A 27,408-nucleotide genomic window follows, 5' to 3' on the forward strand; every position below is an offset into this window, starting at 1 on the left:
TATTTTGCTTGGGTTGAGCAGGAAATTTGAACTACTCAGGGAAGAAGAAATTAATTTTTATTCCCACCACCTCCTGGTTTTAAAGTATCTATGTGTGGGGCATTTGTCTGTTTGGCTGTAAGTCACTTTGGGTTGCCCTGGGCAAGACAAAGCAACTAACAAAAAGGAATAAAATATTCTATATTTGAAAATGCCAACCTTAAATAAATATCTGTGCAGGTTTCCTCTGCTTTCAGCCTCAACTGGCTACAGATGAGGATGATAGAGTTTTAGCAAGTCCTTGATTCTGACGCCACTAAAATCCATGACCAGAGCAGTTGATTAAACCAATAACTCAACCAAACCTTTGACTTAATGGGAGAAACGACGTTCTCTTAAGGAGTAAAGCTCTTCTGATGGCCATTTTGATACAGTCCATTTTATCCAAATTGGGAATGAAAAGACAAGGCATGTGAGTGACGTTCACTTGATTTCAGATAAGCCACCTGTCACAGCCTTAATTGGCACATGTCTTTTCGGCTACTTAGGATAGTTTTGTGCTGGTTGCAAACTTTGAAAGTTGTTCTTGCACTTCAGTTTCCTCTTTCCTAGCCCCACCTCCTTGCAATGTGCATTCTAACACCTCAAAGAACCTGATAAATAGGAGGCAGCTTCCTTCAGCCTAGTCAGAAAAACGTGGGACCGGCCGCTCCTGCCTGTGCAAATCTTATAGAAGCAGAGCCCAGGAGAAACCATGAGCAAAGCAGCTGGTAAGTACATAAAGGATGTTTAGTTCTCCTCGAATTGATTTCTTCCTCTTTACTTCTAGCCCTGGGTAACACAACCTGCAATGAAATGATTTTATGAGTTTACTGCTGAGGATTTATGGGCACATCAGCTCCTGAGATTTAGAGCCAACAGCTATAATTGTTTAATAAATATTGGAATGCTGCTCTTTGATCTTCAGATAACATGGGTATAATGCCCTTTAAGTTTGTGTCCCTGTGCTATATACTCTAAAAGAACTAACAGACCGGTTAAAAAGCCTGTGCAGTTCATGCAGTGCTTCCCCCCCCCTAAAAAAAAATGTTTAAGGGTACTCTCCTTTTCCTACTCATGTTGAAATACTGCCCCTCAATGAGGCCAAACTTAGATTCACAAAATGTTTAGGGGTATGTGTACCCCCACATTCCCCCAGAAAAAAGCACTGGGTTCATGTATATTAAAGGTAAAGGGACCCCTGACCATTAGGTCCAGTTGTGACCGACTCTGGGGTTGCGGCGCTCATCTCACTTTATTGGCCGAGGGAGCTGGTGTACAGCTTCCGGGTCATGTGGCCAGCATGACGAAGCCACTTCTGGCGAACCAGAGCAGCGCACGGAAACGCCGTTTACCTTCCCGCCAGAGCGGTACCTATTTACCTACTTGCACTTTGACGTGCTTTTGAACTGCTAGGTGGGCAGGAGCAGGGACCGAGCTCACCCCGTTGCAGGGATTCGAACCGCTGACCTTCTGATCAGCAAGTCCTAGGCTCTGTGGTTTAACCCACAACACCACCCGTGTCCCTTCATGTATATTACTATGTAGTAAAGGTCTTATTTTCTTTTTTTAAAAAAATATTTTTATTAGCCATTTCAACATAACAAATTATCAAAACATATCATATACATTATTTTCCACTCCCCCCTTCAAACCCTTCCTCCCCCCAAAAGACTTCCCTCAGCGCCTCTCTCTGATTTCTCAGCACATATTATTCTCTGCATGTTATGAAATTATACATATCCTTACATTATCTATCTGCCATGTTATCAACCAATAAATTTGTGTATGCTTATTCAAAACCTGCCAAGGAATCCAATTCATTTTGTTGTCTTTTTAGATAATTTGTAGAAAGCTCCCATTCTTCCTTAAAGTCACAGTTGTCCTTGTCCCACAATTTGTATGTCAATTTAGCCAGCTCTGTCAATTTTTCTGGCCACTGTTCTTTCGTTGGGATTTCCTTGTTCTTCCATCCTTGTGCTATCAAGGAAACAGGGTAAAGGTCCTATTTTCTTATCAGCATTACTAATAGTTTTTTAATGGTTTTATGAGCATGCATGCCAAGTAAAAAGCAAAAAAGCGAACAGGAATCATTTAATTAAAAGCACAAAAAGCACAGTTGCTCTTTGAAACTGCAATAGTGCTTTCCTGTACATACTTTCAACTACTGTTGTGTTTTATTGCAAAAATAAAATCAGGGGTTTTTGGAGGGGGGAATTAGGGGGGAAACGCAGAAAACACTATAATTGTCACAATGACATTGCGTAGATTTTCTGTAAAAGGTTTAGGAGCCGGTTGTGGCAATTCCAGAGAAAAGGGCTAGAGTAGAAGTAACCTGTCTTTCACATATGCACGTCAAAAGATGAAGAGAGGCTCAAAAGCACACCTGAAATCTGCCCATGGAGAATGCAGGCTAAGTGTCCATTGACGTAGAAAACAATTCCCCGGTGTTGACAGTGTACGCAGTTTTTGAGGAGCGCATCATGCATGACTAGCCATAGAGAATAAATTCCTCTTGTACACATTTTCCCCACGCCAAATTATTACCCCTTGTTTCCTGTTCTTGTTTGCTTAACAGAGAAGAAAGCCTTTACTAATTCCCTTTTTATTTCCTTTAAAAGGAACTTCTCCACTTTGTAATGAGCAAACAATTGCGGTAGGCATTTGATTAGAGGATATTTCTGGGGCACCTTTATTATTTCCTGCTTTCCTTCAGCTGTGGTGATATTACCGTATTGGCCTGAATATAAGCCTTAGTTTTCTTTTCTTTTTCAAAAATGTCAACCGTGAAACGTTAAAGTGCAACTTAAATTCACAACCTTACAAAAATGGGCTTTTACGATATCGCTGCTGAAACAGACCTAGGGTAAAACGGAAGGGTGTGAGTGCCTGCAGAATTTTAAGGGAGTGGCTTATATTCGGGTATTGTCTTTTTTCTCCCCCCCCCCTTGAATTTTAAAGGTACAGCTTATATTTGGGTGTGGCTTATATTCGGGCCAGTACGGTATAAAGGTGATATCAGACATAAGCTAATCAACTTCCTTCTATATATAAAGAAAAGAGAGAGGGGGCACCAAATTGGCAGCCCAATCTTTGCCACATTTGCTACACTGGCATAAGTGGAAATAGTATCTCTTCCAGCAGAGACAACCGAAATCTGGGGTGTTCTGGGTCAATTTTTTCTCCAACGGTGTGAAGAAGAGAGGAGGATTCTCGGTAGAAAATGGCAGAGGATGAACTCTTTCAGAACAGGAGCCAAAGTGGTTCTTTACAGATGTTGTTGGACTACAACTCCCATCATCCCTGACAATTGGCCTTGCTGGTTGTGGCTGATGGAATTAATAATAATAATAATAATAATAATAATAATAATAATAATAAATTTATTATGCATACCCCGCCCATCTGGCTGGGTTTCCCCAGCCACTCTGGGCGGCTTCCAATAGACTATTCAAATACAATAATCTATTAAACATTAAAAGCTTCCCTAAACAGGCTGCCTTCAGATGTTTTCTAAAAGTCTGGTAGTTGTTTTTCTCTTTGACATCTGGTGGGAGGGTGTTCCACAGAACGGGCGCCATTACCGAGAAGGCCCTTTGCCTGGTTCCCTGTAACCTCGCTTCTCACAGCGAGGGAACCGCCAGAAGGCCCTCGGCGCTGGATCTCAGTGTCCGGGCTGAACAGTGGGGGTGGAGACGCTCCTTCAGGTATACTGGGCTGAGGCCATTTAGGGCTTTAAGGTCAGTGCTAACACTTTGAATTGTGCTCAGAAACGTACTGGGAGCCGATGTAGGTCTTTCAGGACCAGAGTTATGTGGTCTCGGCGGCCGCTCCCAGGCACCAGTCTAGCTGCCACATTCTGGATTAGTTGTAGTTTTCGAGTCACCTTCAAAGGTAGCCCCACGTGGAGCACATTGCAGTAGTCCAAGCAGGAGATAACTAGAGCATGCAACACTCTGGTGAGACAATCTGTGTATCAGATGGAGCTGATGGAAGTTGTAGTCTAACTCTTATCTGGCAGGTGTCTTTTGCCTATCCGTGAAATAGGCTAGAGCTACCTGTTGCTCAGGGACACAGATGGTGCTGTGGGTTAAACTACAGAGCCTAGGACTTGCCGATCAGAAGGTCAGCAGTTCGAATCCCCACGATGGGGTGCATCAAAGTGCAAGTAGATAAATAGGTACCGCTCCGGCAGGAAGGTAAACAGTGTTTCCGTGCGCTGCTCTGGTTCACCAGAAGCGGCTTAGTTATGCTGGCCACATGACTCGGAAGCTGTCTGCAGACAAATGTCGGCTCCCTCATCCTATAGAGCGAGATGAGCACCGCAACCCCAGAGTTGGTCATGACTGGACCTAATGGTCAGGGGTCCCTTTACCTTTACCTGTTGCTCATTTGCTGAGATGTGTGGGCCCATCCATTTTCTTTCAAATGGCCAAGAACATTGTATTGCTAAGAGCTCCTGGACTAAAATTGTCTACCAAAAACTTCACTCTTGTGGTTTATCACCACAACAGCTACTCACGCTGGGTTTTAGTAAAGTAAGCAATTTAATTAGACAGCGCCTATATGATATCGAGTGACAGAACAATCTGCCCACAATAAGGGAACTTTGCCCGTGGTATGATTTTTTTCCACCTAGTCATCTTGACTCTCTGGTACCCTATTCCGGGGCAATTAGAATAAGTTCCATTATTTGACTATTGATCCAAACCCCCAAAATGTATTTTATATAATTGACTTGTTACCTTTATCTTCTGTATACCACATTTTGTTTGTTTTATTGCTATGGCTGGTGGCTGATGCAAATGAAGATTCATTCATTCATTGCATTGCATTGCATTGCTAAAACCTACTCCTGTTGGTTTCTGCTGCTAAAGACAGCGAGTCAGTCTCTGCCCATAAAAATAGAAAGCATGCTTAAACTTTCTGCTTGTGTTACTAAATGTCATCGTAAGCGGAATGAAAGATTTATATTCTGTCTTGCATTGAGTGACACAAGCAAATCATACGTTCTGTCCGTCGATCCACTATGTTAAAGTAGAACATTGCCTTTAAACTTCAGAAACCACCAAGCTGAATGAGACGCCAGCCTCCCCTAATACGCAGGCAAACATGAAAACCATTGCCCTAAATGGCCTCGGCCCAGTATACCCGAAGGAGCGTCTCCACCCATCGTTCAGGCTGAGGTCCACCTCTGAGGGCCTTCTGGCGGTACCCTCACTGAGAGAAGTGAGGTTACAGGGAACCAGGCAGAGGGCCTTCTCGGTAGTGGCACCCGCCCTGTGGAACGCCCTCCCATCAGATGTCAAGGAGATAAACAACTATCCGACTTTTAGAAGACACCTGAAGGCAGCCCTGCACAGGGAATTTTTAATGTCTGGTGTTTTATGATATTTTAAATATTTTGTTGGAAGCCGCCCAGAGTGGCTGGGGTGACCCAGCCAGAGTAGCAGGGTATAAATTATTATTATTATTATTATTATTATTATTATTATTATTATTATTATATTGCTGTTAAGTTGTGGGTGAGCATATCAGACGACACAGCGATTCTTCAAACAGCTCTTGTTTATTCACAGGTCAGGACAGAACTGAACTGAAGGGTTCAGTCAGCCTGCTTATATAGAGCTCCAGTACAACGTAACTGTAACAACTTTCTAAAACTATCCAATCTCTGAACGTCACTTTCGATCCCTTATTTGCATAACTATCTACAGTATCCCCCTGCTGGCCCAGGGTGAGAACTTCAGTACATAACAATTCTTTGCCATCCTTTCCAGGTGATCCGCTGAAGGTTACTGGAATCGATTTCCTCCGAGAGCAGAATACCCGCCTCCATCACACCGGCGACTACAACAACGGCAGCCTGATTGTGAGACGTGGGCAGCCTTTTGAGTTGAAGCTGACTTTAAGCAGGGAGCTGAACAACAATGACAAAGTCACACTGCAGCTCACAATTGGTAAGCGAGCAAAACATGGCTTGATTCCTCCCAGGTTGTCTAGGAATACAGCAGAGTAATTCAGACATTTGTCCTTCAGAGATGCCACAATCTGCTATCAGGGTCAGGCAGACACGGTGGGCAAGTTCAATAAAATTTGAAAGTATTTGTTTGGTTTTCTGAATGGCTTCCAATGCGGATATTTTTATATGTGTTGAGAAAAGAAATGGAACTCAAGCGGGGAACCAGAGCTGGAGATCCATGTTGTCGTTTATTATTCCACTGATTTCCCAGGTAATCTCTTCCAGGTAGACTACCATAGAATCATAGATTGGAAGGGATCCCAAGGGTCTTCTAGTCCAATGCGGGAATCTCTTCCAGGAACTGATCACATTGAGATTTGCTTGGCTTTAGCAATGTAACAACATCAAAATCTTTGAAGCCACGCTACTTCTTGAGTACAGAAAGAACAACACACGCTGCTAAGCTTTTAATTTTTCTAAGGATTAGAAACAGGAACGCTTTGTTTAATTGAGGGTTTTGTGATTCTACATCAGATGCCAAATTGTGTGGTAAAGAGATTGTGAATACAATGTACTGCTTACCTCCTGGGACTGTTGCATTAGAGGAAACACGCAAGCCACTTAGCAAAATTATTTTGCATCCTTCTCTGCGCAGTAGAAAATGCTTCAGAGATGGAGCCTGAAAACAAAGGCTATTGTCATATTCGCTGCTGACACTTTTGGGGGGAATTTATTGATGTTGTTCTTTGTGAATTTGTCTCCTTCCAGGTGAAAAACCAATGCAGTCCAATGGGACTCTTCTATCCATGAATGCAAGATCAGGACAGACAGATCAATCCTGGAATGCCAAGATTTGTCAAACAAATGGGAAGGAGGTACATATGTTTGGGATAGCCTAGACTGAAATGGCTATTTACATTTTATGGCCACCACACAGAAAGTGGTTTAAATTGCTCTTCAGGGTGAGCACGCCGGGCACTCCTGTCTTCCACTGCCTCCCGCAGCTTGGTCAAACTCATGTTGGTAGCTTCAAGAACACTGTCCAACCATCTCGTCCTCTGTCGTCCCCTTCTCCTTGTGCCCTCCATCTTTCCCAACATCAGGGTCTTTTCCAGGGAGTCTTCTCTTCTCATGAGGTGGCCAAAGTATTGAAGCCTCAGCTTCAGGATCTGTCCTTCCAGTGAGCACTCAGGCTGCTAAAACAGCTGGTCCAATTGATTGTGGGAAGTAATAGTTCTTTGCTCTTCCTCCCCGAAGGAGCTGTTCAAAGCAGCTTACAAATATAAATGCAACCATAAAAAACAGCTAATGTTAACCCGTTTACTGTTGCTATTCTAAATTACTGTAAACCACTTCATTTCTTAACTGTTACCACAGGGGTGGTGTTGCATATACTCAGTTGTTGTTTTTCTTAGAAAACGTTCAGGGGTACTCTCATTTTGACTCAATAAAATCACCATTTTATAGTTCAAATCGGGGAAAATAAATACAATAGATGGACAAAATTGCAAAGAACATGCGTTACCTCATATTACACAGCTGACAGCTCACAGTAACTTCTCCCGATTCTCTGCTTGCTGTTGGTGTCCATCGCCAGATGTCATCCTTTCAAAAATAGTCATCTTCCTACTCATATCGAAATACTGCCCCTCAGAGAGGCCAAACTTTCATCAGTAAAACACCACACATCCACATCCCACACTGCTTCACACATTAAACGCTCGCTTCTGTCTGAGACTCAGGAAACAAGAAATGACAAGAAATGAGGCCGCCATCAGGGGTAGCAACAGAACTGACAGTTCACTGTGGTAGAGAAGAATCTAGTCACAAAATGTTTAGGGGTACATGTACCCCTGTGTCCTTCCAGAAAAAATGTACTGCATATTCTGTAGTAGACTTCTTATCAGTCTCTTTAACCAGAATATTTTTGTAAACCGCTTTGAGGTGTTTTTGTTTTTTGTTTTTTTGTTTTACAATCAATTGGTGCGTTAATTTTATGAAATAAATAAATTGGGCAGATGGTTTTAATGTTAGTTTTGCTTGTTCCATGTTTTCTGGAAGCTGGTTGTTTAATAACTAAGACACTAGACCATCTGGACTAGGGTGTGTTCGCATTTAAATGGAATAATGGGGATACCTAATTATCATGTGTACTATTATAGCCCTATGATGTTCTTGTGTTTTTCTTAGTGCCGCATAGTTGTAACCAGTCCAGCAGATGCAATTATTGGAAAGTATCTTCTAAATGTGATCACGGGACCTAGTGTTTATACTCCTGATAAAAAATGTGTCTACGTTTTGTTCAATCCCTGGTGCGAAGGTAATTAATGTGACCTAATGAGATTTAATTCATATTGCTATAATATAAGGTTAACTTTAAAAAATGTTTCTCTTGTTTAGCTCTTTTCCTCATAAATGCAATGAAAGCTGGTTTTGCAGTGATGCTATGAGGTGTATGATATTTTTTAATGAGGTCATCAGGTTATGAAACTTCCTTCTGTTGCTGCTCATAGTATAATTATTGCAACCCGGTTTAAACGTAAGCAGGGGTACATTTCAACACACTGAAAAATTGCCCATAAAACCCTGCCTGTGGGACATTTAAAACACATGATGTCTCTCATGGAATCTTGGGAGTTGTAGTTTTCCCCTCACAGAGCCACCATTCCTAAAACCATTAAGAAAGTACATTTCCCAGCATCCATCTGCTTTGAATGCTGTGGAGACAAGAGTTTTATTTGGCGTTCTCTTGGGATGAGTGGATAACAACCGCTCTGTTCCAATAATTTGTTTGAAAATATTGTGCTTGTGAATGAACAGAGCCAGTAGTAGGGGGCGGGTATAAATGGCATAGTTGCTACTGGGGATCCGATCTGTTTTATTGGCTGTCTGCTTTGCAGCCAAATGTACCTCAGGTTAAACTGCCACAAAAGGGTCATGCTTTCAGCATGCACAACAGTTGGCAGAATTAGTTCTGAAAAGCAGCAATATTTTCCCCTTTCTGGTGTGCATGCTCCCATTCATCCACTCTCAAACTCAGTGCTGTTTTTCTAGAAAAAGAGGTGCCATAATTCACCATGAACGCCTCCCTTGTTATAATGGCAATGGCGCCCACCTGAGAGGGTCCGGAACTGAGTTCCGGAGAGTTCCGGCTGGGGGGAAAAAGCCCTGGTGAAACTAAGGCTCAGCCCTTACCCAGATGGGAGCTGTTTCTGGAGAAAAGCAATGTCCTTTGTGTGCACACAGGAGTGAGTTAGGCAGCCTCTCCCCAAGTCATGGATGGAGTGAATCCAGCAGAGGCAGATTCTTTTTCCCTTTTCTTTTTTGGTAAATATTTTTATTGAAAGTTTTCAACGTGAGGTACAATAAAAGCCAAACAAATCTTTTAAAAAGGGAAAAGATACAGAAAAGCCAAAACAAGAGAAAGAAAGATAAAAAACCAAAAAATAAAGAGGCAAGGGATAAAAGAGAGAGAGAGAGAGAGAAAGGAAGGAAGGAAGGAAGGAAGGAAGGAAGGAAGGAAGGAAGGAAGGAAGGAAGGAACTACAGTGGATGCTCAGGTTGCAAAAGTGATCCATGTGGGATGCATGTCCGCAACCCACAGTGTCCGCAACCCACAGCGGCAGGTGTGCTCACACGCAGGTTGCGATTCAGCGCATCTGCGCATGCACAAAGTGCAATTTGGTCTTCTGTGCATGCGCGACCACCGAAACCCGGAAGTAACCCGTTCCGGTACTTCCGGGTTTCGGTGCTCCGCAACCCAAAAAAACCTGAAGCGTCTGTAACCCAAGGTATGACTGTAACTAACTAACTAACTAACTAACTAACTAACAACTAACTAACTAACTAACTAACTAACTAACTAACTAACAACTAACTCTCTATCACAATATAATTTATCCATATACAGAAAAGTAGACCTTTCCCAGCTCTCACCTGGGAACTTTTGTTTCTTCCTCCAGCCTCCCACCCTGGGAGATCCCTTTTTCTCTGTCTCCCACACCGAGCCCCTCATCATTCCTCCTGTCATTTCTCTGTGTATGTCTTCATCAGTCCAATACAGAGGACTTCTAAAAGTTAAAAATAGAACCAGCTAAGTTAAGTGCAAAAAAAGAGGGGAAAGTAAAGAAAAAAGAGTCAGATTCTATATCTGATTCAAGAAGAGATTTATTCACTGAGCCTCTTGGGCTTGCCGATCAGAAGGTCAGCGGTTCAGATCCCCGCGACGGGGTGAGCTCCCGTTGCTCTATCCCAGCTCCTGCCAACCTAGCAGTTCGAAAGCACGCCAGTGCAAGTAGATGAATAGGTACTGCTGCGATGGGAAAGTAAATGGCGTTTCCGTGTGCTCTGGTTTCCGTCATGGTGTCCCGTTGCGCCAGAAGCAGTTTAGTCACACTGGCCACATGACCTGGAAAGCTGTCTGTGGACAAACGCCGGCTCCCTTGGCCTGAAAGCAAGATGAGAGCTGCAACCCCAGAGTCGCCTTTGCCTGGACTTAACTGTCCAGGGGTCCTTTATCTTTGTTATTCAATGCTTTTCTTCTAGAAAAACGTGTTGGTACTTCATACTGTTGAGTATCCCCCCAAAAAAGCACTGAACATACTTTATAATGAGAAAAAGAAATATATATAGCGGGCCATTTTGTTAATGTGGATGGGATCCATAGCTGGGACTGGAAAGCCAGAACGCAAATTGATAGTTTTGAGCCCATCAGTGTTCTTATCTGTCTATCCATCCGTTTCTTACTATCTGAAAGCCGCAAGTATGTCGTTTGCCCAGTTTCTCCCCAGTTAGACTTCCTGAAAATTTTTTTTAACACACACACATATTTTCTTTAGCGGATTCTGTCTTCATGCCTGGTGAAGCTGAAAGAGCCGAGTACGTGCTCAATGACACCGGCTATCTCTACGTTGGATCAACAAAAATGATACGTGGAAGACCATGGAATTTTGGGCAGGTAAAGACTTGCATGTTTCTCTTTCTGTCTGGATGGAAGCAGGTTGCAATTTCTGTGTGAGGTTCCAGCAACCACAAACAGCAGCCTTGGAATCCTGTTTAGGCTTGGGGTTGTTTGTTTTTTGAGATGGGAGGAGAGGAATTTCAGGAGTGGGGGCATGGGGAGGGGGGAAAGGACATCTTCACTTGTTGCAGTTGTGTTATGTACTGAAGTTCTCACCCTGGGCCAGCAGGGGGATACTGTAGATAGTTTTCACTCAGGTCCACATATGCAAATAAGGGATTGAAAGTGATGTTCAGTGATTGGATAGTTACAGAAAGTGTTACAGTTGCGTTGTAGTGGAGCTCTATATAAGCAGGCTGGCTGAACCCTTCAGTTCTGTTCTGTTCTGGCCTGTGAATAAACAAGAGCTGTTTGAAGAATCGCTGTGTCGTCTGATATGTTCACCCACAACTTAACAAGTTGCCCAATGATTCCTCAAATAAAATATAATATCTAAATTACAACAGTCGCGAGCAGAGGATCCTGGCGCCAGCAACAAACCGCTATGTAACAGCGCATGTACGGCGTTGCACGCGTGCACCATGATAACGCTGCACATGCGCTGTACATAGCGGTTTGCTGCCGGCGCCGCTCGAGCGCCGTACGAACAGCGGTGGGATCCCTCTGTTGCCACTACAGCTGCATGTAGAGGAACCTCCATTCGCGGCTGTAGCGGCGACGGAGGGATTCCGGCACCGTCCATACGGCGCTGGAGCAGCAGCGCTGGCAAACCGCTATGTGCAGCACATGTGCGGCGTCGCTACATATGCTGCATGCGTCGTACGTAGCAATGCCGCACATGCGCCCTATGTAGCGACGCCCCACCCCGGGTGTCACGACGCCTTCGTTTGCCCCTGTTTTTAGGGTAGCCCCACGTTACTTCCAGGCACTCAAAAACCTAAGTCCTCTATTAGAGAAGCCTGCAGCAACAAAACAGCATTTTGGAGTGCTCTTGCTCAGTGTTGCAGACACTGAGGAGCCATGCCTCACTTCAGGATATTTCATTCCAACCCCACCAACCCATTTTCTGTTTTTCCTCCCAACATTTGATCAGCATCCCCTGACCCCCTGCACAACTTAAAATTTTGTACGCAGCCCAGGGAAATTACGCCTCAGCATTGTTGATAGAACAGCAACTATCATCATCATCATCATCATCATCATCATCATTATTACAGTGGTACCTCAGGTTAAGAACTTAATTCGTTCAGGAGGTCCGTTCTTAACCTGAAACTGTTCTTAACCTGAGGTACCACTTTAGCTAATGGGGCCTCCCACTGCCGCCGCATTGCAATTTCTTTTCTCATTCTGAGGTAAAGTTCTTAACCTGAGGTACTATTTCTGGGTTAGCGGAGTCTGTAACCTGAAGCATCTGTAACCTGAGGTACCACTGTATTATTATTATTATTATTATTATTATTATTATTATTATTATTATATTATGCCCTGCCAATGGGGATAATAGAGGATGTGTTGAGGGTAAACAATAGGCTTTGGCCTCTGACACTCACCAGTGTCTGCTTTTGTACCACATCTACACAATACCGTGTCAGTTGGATGGGGGACCACATGTTGAGATTCCTGAATTGCAGGGGGTTGGACTAGATGACCCTTAGGATCCCTTTGCAACTCTGCAACTCTGAAAACTTGCATTTAAACAGATTGTATTCCTACCAGTAGAGGGCAGTAGCATATTGACATACACCCAACAATTCTCAGCAGGCTTTTCGAAAGCCTTTAGAGACGGAATTTGTGTGATGCACTGCTGTATTTTGTGCATGGAAAGAAAAGACCCCTTTCTACATTCAGAGTTGTTGTGTGTCTCAAATGCTTTATGTAGGCATCTGTTGGCATCCATCTGCCTTAAGAGACAATGGAGGAGTACACCTTTGTGTAGGGCTGCCGTATGTCTGGGTTTTCCCAGGAATCTGGCTGCAAAATGCTGTCCGGGCAGATTTTCGGTGAATCTGCAAAATGCCCGGGCAATTATTATTTTTTAATGCTTAAAAAATCCAAGAAGAGCCCTCGGCCCCCAATGGCAACCTACTTTTGGGGGGTGAAGTCAAACCATTGGAGAGTTATAGCACCTGGTGTGGCTATAGAGACCGATACGGGAGAGACATGTTTCGTTGCAGCTGGGGCAGATGAAAGCATCTGGTTTAACAGCTACAGATGCAACATGGCATTTCTTCTCTCTGTACTCCTCCCAGCAGTCATTTCACCTGTGGTCACTGCTGTGGATGCATGACATGTCTGTCTCCAGACACTGCTGTTCTCTGTCAAGGCCGCCGATTAAATATCGTTCGGCAATGATTTAAGAGACAGTCCCATTTTTCCTTCTGCGTGTCAACACCGCACATTTCGCAAGCATTGAATTCATTTGAAGTTTGCATATGACGTATTGACATCTCAGCAGCAGTTTTATGCTGTGTTAATTGAAGGAAAGGGTGTTTGTTAGTTTGTTTTTCCTGCGGTGCGCAGCTTAAATGTAAGACTTTGCTTTCTGTCTCAAAAACAGTTTGAGGAAGATGTTCTGGACTGTTGCATGTACCTTCTGGACAAAAGCCAGCTCAAACCAAAGGCGAAGAAAGATCCTGTGATCATCTCCAGGGCCATGTCAGCATTGGTAAGTCCTGAAATGTATCTTTTAACTCAAGATTGGATTCTTTGGGGTTAGGACAAGAAATCTTACCCAGTAGCTTCAGATCATGCCCTGTACACCTGTCGTGGCCATAGCATAATACAGCGATAGGGAGTGTGTGGCAGTGGCATAGCGTGGGGGGTGCAGGGGGGGCCGGCCGCACCGGGCGCAACATCTGGGGGTTAGGGTTGGGGGCGCAAATCCACGGGCTAGGGGGCGCAAATCCACAGGTTAGGGGGCGCAAATTACTTGCCTTGCCCCGGGTGCTGACAACCCACGCTACGCCACTGGTGTGTGGCCTTCCAGAGCCATAGCTCAGTGGTAGAAATTTAATTAATTAATAATAATAAATGTATATGTCGCCCATCTGACTGGTTTGCCCCAGCCACTCTGCACGGCTTGCTTTCCCCCTCTTTTTTCTTTATTGGAAATATTTGTTATTGGTTTTCACAAGAACAAATTTAAAATAATAAAAAGAAAAAAACTCTTAACATATCCATATATGAGATTCTCTGAATCTCGTGACTTCCCCCATCCCCCTGCATGGGTCCTTAAAATATTTTTTTAAAGCTAAATATCATTACGTTCTCCACAGTTTTCATCTCTCTAAATTATCCATGTCTTTCGTTTCTTTGCAAGTCATTTTTAAAGTCCAGCTAATGTTTTTATTTGTTTACAATGGTCTCCTAAGTAAGTTATGAATTTTCCCAGTTCTTTTTTAAAGTCGTTATCTTCTTGATTCCTGAGTCTCCCAGTCAGTTTTGCCATTTCAGCATAGTCCAGCAGTTTGGCTTGCCATTCTTCCCTAGCTGGGACTGCTGGTTCTTTCCATCTTTGGACTAGTAGTATCCTTGCAGCTGTTGTCACATATATAAACAGTTTTTTCTGGTCTTTTGAAATGTCAGAACATGTAATTCCTAGTAGAAAAGCTTCTGGTTTTTTGACAAATGTTATTTTAAACATTTTCCCCCCAATTCATTGTATATCACTTCCACTGCGCGGCTTCCAGCAAATTAAAACACAACATCAAACGTTAAAAACTTCAGATGTCTTCTAAAAGTCAGATAGTTTATTTCCTTGGCATCTGATGGGAGGGCGTTCCACAAGGCGGGTGCCATCACCAAGAAGGCCCTCTACCTGGTTCCCTGTAACCTCACTTCTCGCAGGGAGGGAACCGCCAGAAGACCCTCGGAGCTGGACCTCAGTGTCCGGGCTGAACGATGGGGGTGGAGACGCTCCTTCAGGTAAACAAAGCCATTTAGGGGTTTTGCTGTATGGTTCTGCTATCTTTGTTTGTTTTTTAGGTTAACTCCGAGGATGATCGTGGAGTGGTGTTTGCAAGCTGGTCAGGGAAATATACTGGTGGTACAGCACCTCTAGCCTGGACAGGAAGTGTCCCTATTTTGCAGCAGTATTACAGAACGAAAAAAAGTGTCTTGTATGGTCAGTGCTGGGTTTTCTCTGGAGTGCTTACCACAGGTGAGGCATGCATCTTGGAGGGAATTCAATAACAAAATCCTCCATCTTTGCGAGCAGCCTGCTTTTGATGGATAGAATACAATAAGCTGGGAAATAAGAGTGGGGCTGTTTCCCTCAAACCAAGCTTGCAGGCTCCCCACTAATATCTTGGGGTGTCGCACTAGGTCAGGGGTCGACCACCTTTTGGACCCCAGTGGGCACATTTCAAATTTTGAGGAAGTGCTATGGGCGCCATTCACAAAATGGCTGCCATGTTGTGCCACAAAATGGCTGCTGTGAGGGGAACTGCATGTAGTGTACCATTACTACTGTTCCATTACCCCAAGGACTATCTCATGCTTTCTGTGAGGAGTCAGCTATGTCCCACTGGTCCTGATTGCAGAGGTCAAAGGGGATCATTGCCTTGTACCAGGAAAAGTATACAAGGTAGCCACATTGCTATCTCTCTTGCACACAGACTCACTTGCTGCACATGCGCAGGTCAGAGACACGCAAGCGTCTCTGCTTCTCACTCAAATACACACACATCTCTCCCTGTCCTTCCCTTCATGGTGGTGCCTGCTGCCAGCTCTACCTGCTGCCAGCTCCACAGACCCGGTGGGCAACAAGCAAGGAAATAAGATGGGCCACTAAACAAGCAGGGAAGCCACTCTTGCCAAATCCCTCCCCAGTGCCCAATAGCAGCAAGGAAGACCTTTGTGGGTGCCATGGTGTCTGCAGACATCAGGTTGGAGATTCCCCAACTAGATGGACATTTGGTCTGATCCTACAGGGCTTTCCTTATATTTTTAAGTTTGAAGATTTTCTAAAACTGTTGTACAACTGCACCATTGAGGTCATGGCGCCATTTGCCCTCCTATTCCAGCCCGACCTGATATCTCCTTCTGGGAACAGAGCTCATTCTTATCCCTTGGAATATTCCCCCTGATTAAATTCTGAACTCTTGATACCGCATAGAGAAATGTTCCCTGAAACCAAGATGAGGGATTCTTTGGAATGCAGATAGAGAGAATTGATAAGAATAATGATCTGTTGTGACCTTGACAGAAGCGTACAATAGATGAGCTTTCTTGTGTTTTGGCTCATCTTCCTCTTTTTTTCTCTCTTTTTTTACTCCCCCCTTTTTTCTTTTTCTTTTTTCTCATCTTTCTTCTTCTTTTCTTTTTCTTTTTTCTTTCCCATAATGGCTTATGTTTTATGCCATGTACCTTGATATTTTTTGTAGTTTTTTAGCTTTTTTCATTATTATTATTATTGAGGAATTTTCCTCTGTAATTTTGGATGTCTATATTTATATGTATTTGTTTAAAGGAAAAAAAACATATTTAATAAAATGTATTTGTTTAAAGGAAAAAAAACGTATTTAATTAAAAAAAATTTAAAAAATCTGAACTCTAATGGGTGTTGAGTGTGGCTGAAGGGAGCCAACTGAATCTGGAGCCGACATCCTTCTCTGTATTTCAGTTATGCGCAGCCTGGGGATTCCAGCCAGGAGCGTGACCAATTTTGCTTCAGCTCACGACACAGAGGAAAATCTTAAAGTTGACATTTACTTGAATGAAAACGGAGGAAAAATGGAGAATCTAACAACAGACTCAATTTGGTAATCATCGCTACAGATTACTAACTCTTTTTGAAATTCCCACTCGTAGGGAAAAAATAGTTGCAAGGCGGAAGTTGAGAGCCTAACCCTTATAGCATTTAATATGATCCTCTCCACCCAATCCTTGGTCTAGTTTCATATATTGAGATGCCTAGAAATTCATCACCTAGCATTCTCTGCAGATTACACTGAGTTGTTAAATCGATGGCCAGTTACTATTTATGCCTTCCTATACCGTCTAATTCTAATGTCTGTTTGATCATGGAAGTACAGCTGATGATAATTTTTGATTTTAATTCTGAAACCTGACTGAATACAGGAACTTCCACGTATGGAACGATGTCTGGATGAAAAGGCCGGACTTACCAAAGGGCTTTGATGGCTGGCAGGCGATTGATGCCACCCCTCAGGAAAAGAGCCAAGGTAAGACTTGGCTGAAATTTGCAGGCATGGATGTCTTTTGTGCAGATGAAGCCTGCCAAATTTCAGACAGACAGGTGCTGTGTGTGTGGTGTGCATGCGCATGCAAGGGAACTCTTCAAAGTTTGGAAGTAAAGAGATTTGTTCAGTGTTTTTATTTGAAAATACCACGTATGATAGTATATCCTGGTTGAAAATTAAAGCTGTCAGTCCCCAGACCAAACCCCCTTCTTGCCCATCTTCGCCTTCTGGTATTTTCATTATACGGAGAGCTTGGGATATGTAACAATTTTAAAGAAACAGTCTTGAGTTCTCTGGACTGCTGCAGTTTCAAGGCAGCCCTGAAGTTTAGCTAGCAGATTTAGTGAGTTGCAGATGCCTTGAAGTGCATTTGATTCATCTTGGAATAAGCCCTGGTCTCTTGTGACAGAGCATTCCACCAAGTTGGGGCCAGTGCTGAAAAGGCCCTGGCCCTAATTGAAAGCAATCTGACCTCCTTGAGGCTCGGGACCTCCAAAGTGTTGTTATTTATGGACTTTAAGGTCCTCCGCGGGGCATACCAGGAGAGGCGGTCCCATAGGTACGAGGGTCCTAGGCCGCATAGGGCTTTAAAGGTCAAAACCAGCACCTTAAACCTGACCCTGTACTCCACCGGCAGCCAGTGCAGTTGGTAAAGCACTGGATGAATGTGATCCCATGGCAAGGACCCCGTGAGGAGCCTCGCCGCTGCATTCTGCACCCACTGGAATTTCTGGGACAGCTTCAAGGGCAGCCCCGCGTAGAGCGAATTACAGTAGTCAAGCCTGGAGGTGACCATCGCATTGATCACTGAATTTCTCCAAAGTCACCCAGTTTGTCTCAGAATTTGGGATTTCTCAGAATTGAATTCACAACCCAATACACCATATGATTCCATGCATGAAGTTTTGTTTAGTCACGTGAATTATGAAAATGTGGTACAGTGGTGTGTCCCAACAACATATTCTAATATCCACCTTTTCTACCATGCTGAGACCCAGCTCAGTATAATCTTAGAACAGACAACTTCTATGGACTTCCTGACATGATCCAAGTATTTTCATAGATGCAAAACTGCAGGTGACAAAGACCTGCAAATGACAGTGAAGGTTAATTGAAAACATAGCACACCAGGAGCTGCAATTTTAGATTAGTTATTGCTATTATTTAGCTGTCATTGAATTCTGGGAATTCTGGGTGAACATACAAATAGTAAAACAGCTGATGTAGGTTGTGTATGTGTGTTTTTTACAGGGATTTACCAGTGTGGCCCTACTCCAGTAAATGCAATCAGAAAGGGAGAAGTCTACCTTCCCTATGACTCCAAGTTTGTGTTTGCTGAAGTGAATGCAGACAGAGTCTTTTGGCTTGTAAAGAATGTGGATGGCAAGGAAACATACACCAAACTGCGTGAAGAAACCAAAGTAATAGGGAAGAGTATCAGCACCAAAGCTGTTGGGAAGGACACTCGTGAAGACATCACAGGCCAATACAAATTTCCTGAAGGTGACCAAAACACAAAGTATTTTCTGTCAGGGGAGTAAATGATTATTTTCCACACAGACTAGTAATTTCAGATGGAGGCTTCTTGGGTAATAATAATAATAATAATAATTTATACCCTGCCCATCCGGCTGGGTTTCCCCAGCCACTCTGGGCGGCTCCCAACAGAATATTAAAAACACGATAAAACATCAAACATCAATAACTTCCCAATACAGGGCTGCCTTCAGATGTCTTCTAAAAGTCAGATAGTTGTTTATTTCCTTGACATCTGATGGGAGGGCGTTCCACAGGGAGGGTGCCACTACTGAGAAGGCCCTCTGCCTGATTCCCTGTAACCTCGCTTCTCGCAATGAGGGAACCACTAGAAGGCCCTCGGAGCTGGACCTCAGTGTCCGGGCTGAACAATGGGGGTGGAGATGCTCCTTCAGGTATACTGGGCCGAGGCCGTTTAGGTCTTTAAAGGTGAGCCACCGGCACTTTGAATTGTGCTCGGAAACATACTGGGAGCCAATGTAGGTCTTTCAGGACTGGAGTAATGTGGTCTCGGCAGCCGCTCCCAGTCACCAGTCTAGCTGCCGCATTCTGGATTAATTGCAGTTTCCGGGTCACCTTCAAAGGTAGCCCCACGTAGAGCGCATTGCAGTAGTCCAAGCAGGAGATAACCAGAGCATGCACCACTCTGGCGAGACTGTTTGCGGGCAGGTAGGGTCTCAGCCTGCGTACCAGATGGAGCTAGTAGACAGCTGCCCTGGACGCAGAATTGACCTGCGCCACCATGGACAGTTGAGTCCAAAATAACTCCCAGGCTGGGCACCTGGTCCTTCAGGAGTACAGTTACCCCATTCAGGACTAAGGAGTCCTCCATACCTGCCAGCCCATGTTCCCCCAAAACAGTACTTCTGTCTTGTCAGGATATATCTCTCAGCCATGCTTGTCAGGTAACTAATTTGGGTTTGCCATCCTCTACACTTCACAGAAACTTGGCTAACAGGTAGTGTTTGAAGTGCCCTTAGTCAGAAATTATACACACTCATAAAATATTTTGGATAGAGATTCAGACGGCATGTCTTCATCTTGAGGGAGTGAGCATGGCCTGCCATGCTCTTTATATTTGACCAAAACAAAGGGTATTTTTGCTCTGGCCATGCCATGCAGCTGACAATGAAAAATGTTTCCAATGACGCCAGGGTCAATTGTTTCCCCGCTTTCCTGTTTTTGCAGAGAGTCCCGAGGAAAGGAAAGCTGTGGAGACGGCTTGCTCCTATCTGCAGTCTAACAATCTGGGAATCTGTGAAGTGACACCTGCCCCCGAACCCCTCAAGGCTAACTTGAAACTTGGAATGGAAGGAGAAAAAGAATTGTGGCCGGGGCAGCCGATTGAGTTGAATCTTATTATAACCAACGAGTCTGCAGGTGCCTGGACAGTCAATGTTGCAGCATCGTGCCAGTTAGAATCATATACTGGGAAAGTCGAGGCCAGCCTTGCCACCATCAAACAGACTATCCAAACAAAAGACAAGGCAGGTGTGTATACCTGAAAACGGCTGTTCTAAACCACATGCTTTTTGATGCCATGACCGCTGCCCACTTCTCTACAGGAGAGCCTCTCCCTGCTAAAAACACAGCTGTTTTGAGCAATGTACAGAGCTCCTTTTGCAGAGTTAGAACATTGAGAACTGCCTTATGCCAAGTCAGACCATTGGTATATCTATCTCAAAAGGGATGCAGGTGGCGCTGTGGTCTAAACCACTGAGCCTCTTGGGCTTGCCGATCAAAAGGTTGGCAGTTTGAATCCCCACGACGGAGTGAGCTCCTGTTGCTCTGTCCCAGCTCCTGCCAACCTAGCAGTTCGAAAGCACACCAGTGCAAGTAGATAAATAGGTACCGCTGTGGCGGTAAAGTAAACGGCGTTTTCGTATGCTCTGGTTTCCATCACGGCGTTCTGTTGTACCAGAAGCCATTTAGTCACGCTGGCCACATGACCCGGAAAGCTGTCTGTGGACAAACGCTGGCTCCCTCAGCCTGAAAGTGAGATGAGCGCCACAACCCCAGAGTCACCTTTGGCTAGACTTAACCGTCCAGGCGTCCTTTACCTTTTATATTTAGCTCAGTAATTTCTACACCAGGGGTCAGGAAACTTTTTCAGCAGGGGGCCAGTCCACTGTTCCTCAGACCTGTGGGGGGCCGGACTATATTTTTTTTGGGGGGGGGGAATGAATGAATTCCTATGCCCCACAAATAACCCAGAGATGCATTTTAAATAAAAGGACACATTCTAAAGGACACATGTAAAAACACGCTGATTCCCGGACTGTTGGCGGGCCAGATTTAGAAGGTGATCGGGCCGGATCCAGGCCCCGGGCCTTAGTTTGCCTACCCATCGTCTACACTGACTTGCAGTGGTCCTGCAGGGTTACTGGCAGGGTTCTGTAGATGCCAGAGAATAAGCCTGGGACCTTCTACAGGCAAGGCTCTACCACTGTAGTGATATCCCTTCTCTCTCCAGGTCTTTCACTCTCTCACTGGTTTATTTGTAGTGTTTTCCAGTTGGAAGCGGGAGGCACTGAGGAATAGGGTTGCCACCTTTCGGCAAAATAAGGGACAGGTTGGGGTGTGTCGGGGATTGGGAAGCTAAAGATTACCGTATTTTTCACTCTATAGGACGCACTTTTTCCCCTCCAAAAATGAAGAGGAAATGTGTGTGTGTCCTATGGAGCGAATGCAGGCTCCTTGGCTTCAGCGAAAGCTACGCGAAGCCTCCAAAGCGCAGAGGGAGAGTTCCCCCCGCGCTCCATGGCTTCGCGTTGCTTTCTCTGAAGCCTGGAGAGCAAGAGGGATCGGTGCGCACTGACCCTCTCGCTCTCCAGGCTTCAGGGATAGCCGCCTGAAGCCTTCGGAGCGCAGCGGGAACTCGCACTGCGCTCCGAAGGCTTCGGGTTCCTTTTGCTGAAGCCGGGAGAGCAAGACTCTCCCGGCTTCAGCAGAGAGGAAGAGCTGCACAGCGCCCCTTCAACGAAGCGGGAGGAGAAATGGAAGGGGCTCTGTTTCTCCTGCCGCTTCGCTGAAGGGGCGCTGAGCAGAGACGGGGAGATATTTTTTTTCTTGTTTCCCCTCTCTAAAACAAGGTGCGTCCTATGGTCGGGTGTGTCCTATAGAGCGAAAAATACAGTACTTTACCTGGTAAATAAATGACTTCAAAGCGACCCATTACAATCATCAAACGGAAGCTATCAGTACCTGCAAACAATCCAGCAACAATACTGAAAGGCAATTCTCCCCACCTGCTGAATTTCTGCCTGCCAGGAGGAGGATAAATGTAGAAACCCAGTCAAAACAAAAAAGAAAAGAAGGTGGGGACAGATAGCAACAAATTCTTAGCTTTGAAGGGGCTGAGGCTGCTGCTCCAGGAAACATTTCTTCTTAGAGCCATTGGTAAGAGTTTGGCCCAACTCAGAAGAGCCTGCTGGCAAGCCTGGAGCATCAATCAGCCAGCTTTGGAGGGTGGGCTCAACACAAAGGAGGAAACTCTAATGCTGATTTTATTTTTTCACAACTCTGAAAATGGGTTTGACCCTTCTGGTCCCTTCCATCTCTAAAAATGCTATAACTGTGTCTTGATAACACCATCCCATATGCAAGGTCCGCGGGCTTCCTCCTTCTGCATTGTTTCTCTTCCTAGCTCTCTCTTCTTTCTGTTGGTGCAGTTAATTCCATCCCTCTGAAAATAGCAGCTGATGCTTACCTGAAAGCACTGATGTCAATAGAGGATGAACTTCTGGTCAATGTCAACATTATTGCTGAGGTTCAAGAAACGAACGAGAAGCTCACGGAAGAGCTGTCTTTAACCTTCAAGTACCCACCTCTGAAAGTGGAGGTAAGAAGTTAAAATAATATTAGCTCGGGGCAGGGTGGTCAGTTTAATGTAAAACCCGAGAGCAGATGAGCTGGAAAGAGAAATAAATAAAATAAATAGGGGCTCCACTGAATTATATATATTAGTTAGCAGCGTAAACACTGCTGCCTTAGGGCTCCACTTACCTCATCTGTTCAGATGGGGCAGGAATTGGGCTCAGAGGAAGTGTGTTGTGGCCCCAAGACCCATAATAATTCCAAGTTTTACTTTTGGAGTGACGGTGGCTCAGTGCACCCAGTCAGTCTAGGTCCCAGAACTGGCCACTAGGAACTGACTTCTGCTAGGTTATAGTTCTCTCCAAACCAGTGGAACTCCCTTTCATAGCAGACCTTGCATCTACACATTGTCAGAACAAGGAAATCACACACTTAAAGTACTTACCCAGCCATCTAGGAGGGTGACTGGAGGGGAAAGAGAGGCAAGTGTTATAAGAAAAACTGCTCCCTTTCCCTTATGGGGTATTCCGGAGCCTGTATAGAGTCCTTAAGTGGCTTTCCTATTGGTAGGAGAAAACAGAGGCCAACCAGAGTATATTGAGAAGCAAAGCGGCTAGTAAGCCTCTTTTTTATTAAAGGAACTGTTGCAACAGGGTCCCCACTCACCACACGCAGGAGGGAGAACCCCAAACAATGGTGCGCAAGCCCTTATATAGACTTTTGAAATTGCCCACCCTGTAGCCCAAGACCACCACCCCAAAACATCATACATACATCACAGAAGGAGGCGGTCTACAGCAGAAAGACATCACAGGAGGTGGTCTACAGCAGAAATCCTGCCTGCCAGGATACCTGATAATGGTCACTGATTGTATTACCTGGCCAGTCTGGCCATGATTTTGTGATGGTTAATACTTTAGTTCCTGAATCCAGGTCACAGGCTCACCCTATTCATACACAAATGCACTCTTAAGATGGGATTTGCAAGCAAAAAGACAAATGGGAAAGCTTTCCCTATTTGCCTCCCTTACTGCAGAGGAATATTTGAGGTCATTGAGAGAGTCAAAATGGCTTCAGGATTGTTCTCCCATACTATTTCAGACACACATATTTAAATAATAATAATAATAATAATAATAATAATAATAATAATAATAAATTATTTATATCCTGCCCTCCGCAGCCGAAGCCGGGCTCAGAGCAGCTAACAACAGTAAAATGATACAACATTCTAAAATCATTTCATTCTAAAATCAGTTCAAATCAACTCCCCACGATGACCAACCCTAACCCAGCTCCCTCTTCCCGCAGTGTTGTGCCGGCAGCAGCTGTTTGTGGATGGTGAACATTCACAATCCTAACCTTCCTATTGTTTTTATATGAACATGGATTGCATGCACTTGACATTTCCTTTCGTCATCTAGAATCCGTTCTTCAGCGGCCCTTCTTTCTTTTGCAGATGGCAGACACTGCAAAGATCAACCAGGATTTTACCTGTGCGTTTATTTTCAAGAACACATTGTGCATTCCCTTGGAAAACTGCAAACTGCACGTGGAAGGCCTTGGCATCTTTACGATGGAAACGTTTGATCAGGGGTAAGGTGCATGCAGCTAAAAGGGGGCTACATGCTGTGCACTGTTTTGCTGGCACTGTCTCTCTGACCTCCTCCCCTGGACCTTAAAGGAGAAGTTCAGTCTAGAACTTCAAATTGTAAGAGTTCTCCCCCCCCCTTCTATTGCAGTAATCACTCACAGGATTACTCAAATTCATGGAGGACAAGGCTATCAAGATGATGATGCCTATGTTCTGTCTCCATCAGAGACAGTATGCCTCTCGGTACCAATTTCTGGGAATTGCAGAAGGGGAGGATGCTGTCGTCCTCAGGTCCTGCTTGCATCTTCCCACAGGCATCCGGATGGTCCCTGTGAGAACAGGAGGTTGGACCATTAAGAGCCAAAGAACCGCCATGTTGGATTTGTCTAGCATCACCTCTCCAAGACTAGCCAGACTGTTGGTTATTTGTTTGAGCCGCATACAGCCATTAAAAAGGGATGCAGGTGGCACTGTGGTCTAAACCAGGGATGTCCAACTCCCAATAGACTGCAATCTACTCACAGTATTAAAAAAACTGGCAGTGATCTACCAGAGTTGTTGAGGTGGTTCAGCTTTTTTTGGAAAGGCAAAGCTGTTGATCTTGTTTTGGAAAGGCAAAGTTGTTGAGCTTCTTTTAGGAAGCCAGAATTGTGGAGGTTTTTTTGGGAAGCCATAACTGCTGAGCTTTTTTGGGAAAGCCGAATTGTTGAGTATTTTTTGGGGGGGGAGGGGAACACTGAGGGGCAGAGATCTACCAGGAACACCCCGCAATCTGCCAGTAGATCACGATCTACCTGTTGGACATGCCTGGTCTAAACCACTGAGCCTCTTGGGCTTGCCGATCAGGTCAGCAGTTCAAATCCACAGAACAGGGTGAGCTCCCATTGCTCTGTCCCAGCTCCTGTCAACCTAGCAGTTAGGTACTGCTGTGGTGCGAAGGTAAACGGCGTTTCCGTGTGCTCTGGTTTCCATCACTGTGTTCCGTTGCACCAGAAGTGGTTTAGTCATGCTGGCCACATAACACGGAAAGCTGTCTGTGGACAAACGCCGGCTCCCACGGCCTGAAGCAAGATGAGCGCTACAACCCCATAGTCGCCTTTGCCTGGACTTAACCATCCTGGGGTCCTTTACCTTTTATGAACCAGATGGACCATTAAGAACTTAAGAAGTGCCATGTTGGACTTGTCTAGCATCATTTCTCCAAGACTAGTCCGACTGTTGGTTATTTGTTTATTGAGTTGTGTACAGCCCTTCAGTATGAATATTCCTGAGGCAGTTGGCAAATAACATAATTCTAAAAATCTATAAAACACCACAAACAGATAAAATGGCAAGTAAGGTAAAGGGACCCCTGACCATTAGGTCCAGCCGTGACCGACTCTGGGGTTGCGGCGCTCATCTCGCTTTATTGGCCGAGCGAGCCGGCGTACAGCTTCCGGGTCATGTGGCCAGCATGACTAAGCCACTTTTGGCGAACCAGAGCAGCGTGCGGAAATGCCATTTACCTTCCCGCCGGAGCGGTACATATTTATCTACTTGCACTTGGACGTGCTTTTGAACTGCTAGGTTGGCAGGAGCAGGACCGAGAAACGGGAGCTCACCCCGTCGCAGGGATTCGAACCGCCGACCTTCTGATTGGCAAGTCCTAGGCTCTGTGGTTTAACCCACAGCGCCACCTGCGTCCCAAAATGGCAAGTAAAAAGCAGCAAAGGTTTATTTAAAAGAAGCTTTTAAATAAAAAGGCCTTTGCCTAGCGCGCGCACACACACACACACACACACACACACACAGGCGTATTAGTCTCCCGAAGGAGTTTCCCAGCTGCAGCTCCTCACCCAAGAAGGTGGTCTTCCCCAATTAAAGCTGCCCCATCTCTAAAAGTGAGGGCACCCAGAGATGGGCCTCCAAAGGAGACTGCAGGAAGGGTGATATAGGAGTTGGCATTCTTTAAGGTGCCCGTTCCCAAGCCCTGTATAACTTTAAAGTAAATGATGGACCTGACGCAGAGAGACATCTCTGCAACATCTCTCATTCATCGTCTCCTGGACTGGAAGATACCCAGTTTGACAGATCCAAATATCTCACACAATTCACGCGCACCATGTTGTGGTTGCCACGTAGCTCGCAAACATGACATGGAGCCCTCAATCAGTTTTCCCCACCTCATTACCACCCAAGCCCAGTGTTGCCTTGTAAAGTACGGCAATTCATGAAGCCACTTCCAGGCATTTTCTTCTTCATTCCTCTCCTGATTCGAGGAGAGCACCAAAACGGCAATCCTACTTCTGTAGGAGCTCCTTCGCGTGGGCTTTTGATTGTGGATACACTCCCCCAAGGAATCTAGCACACAAAGAGCTATGATATGTGACTTTGTCATTTTATTTTTTATCCTTTGTAGGGACATAGCGCCGGGTGGCATCTTTAAATCAAAAATTGTGTGCGCACCAAGGAGGGCCGGGCTGAAGAAGATTGTGGCCAAACTGAACTCCACCCAGCTGAAAGGAATAACTGCGGAAAAGATTATTTCAATCACAGAGTAGCTGTCATTCCAAAACGGTGTCAGTGGCGGTGTGTGCAATGAAAGAGCCTTGTTGACGCTGCCTGAAGTCTTGATTATGTGCCCAAAGATAGGAGAGTGAGAGACATAAATGCGATATTAAGGGACTTTAAAGTGGCTTAAGCTGTTTTGATTCTAGCTAATGGGAATTTAATAGAGATTATTCAAATCTGTTCTTGCATGTGTGGCGATTTAGCAGCTTATGGTAACTAAAAGCATGATCTGTGAACTCTGGAGTGGGTTAGAGCTGCCTCTGTTTTCCTTTTGCCTGCACTTTTGAGCTTTGTGTAACATCAGCATCCTTTTTACTTCTTACTTCTTTTGGTGTATGTGGCTACTTCTGCCATTTTCTTACTTCACATCGTTTGTAGGCCCAACTGCAGTACATTACGAACGTGAAAGCAAACTAGTGCGGCTATAAACTGAGCCCCAAAATACAGAGGGGGAAGAAAGATCATCACAACCACCAGCAAGTAAAGACAAAACAGCAGGTGTGAGATGAAAATATTGATTCTTTAATAAGTACTGTTACACAGTCGAAGTCAGAAAACGAGGTACAAAGAGCAAAAAATAGAACACGTGAGACGTGAGATTTGTAAATGTACACACTCTTTAGTTGCATAGAATAGGCTAGTGCACAGTCTGCTTGTGAAAATAAAAGAATATTTTCTTGCATGCTGGCTCCCAGCCCATCATTTATTTAAAGCCTTTGAAACGAAGTCACCTTTAGCTTCCAGAACAGATGCATTTCTTATTTAAGAC

The 27,408-nt window shown here is 44.7% G+C and overlaps 1 protein-coding gene across 1 annotated transcript; it reads left to right on the top strand.

Moving 5' to 3' along the window:
* TGM4 (transglutaminase 4) lies at positions 1-27,321 on the top strand. The gene is made up of 14 exons (XM_083577999.1): positions 1-749; positions 5,799-5,978; positions 6,749-6,855; positions 8,171-8,300; positions 10,819-10,937; positions 13,498-13,605; positions 14,925-15,099; positions 16,564-16,702; positions 17,022-17,125; positions 18,395-18,646; positions 19,868-20,170; positions 22,351-22,520; positions 23,955-24,091; positions 26,488-27,321. Exons 1-14 carry the CDS (start codon positions 734-736, stop codon positions 26,627-26,629), a joined length of 2,082 nt encoding a protein of 693 aa, XP_083434125.1. The 5' UTR covers positions 1-733; the 3' UTR covers positions 26,630-27,321.
* Positions 27,322-27,408: the final 87 nt, after the last annotated feature.

This window comes from Podarcis filfolensis (assembly GCF_964270895.1).
Source record: "Podarcis filfolensis genome assembly, chromosome: 12".
Taxonomy (NCBI): Eukaryota; Metazoa; Chordata; class Lepidosauria; order Squamata; family Lacertidae; genus Podarcis; species Podarcis filfolensis.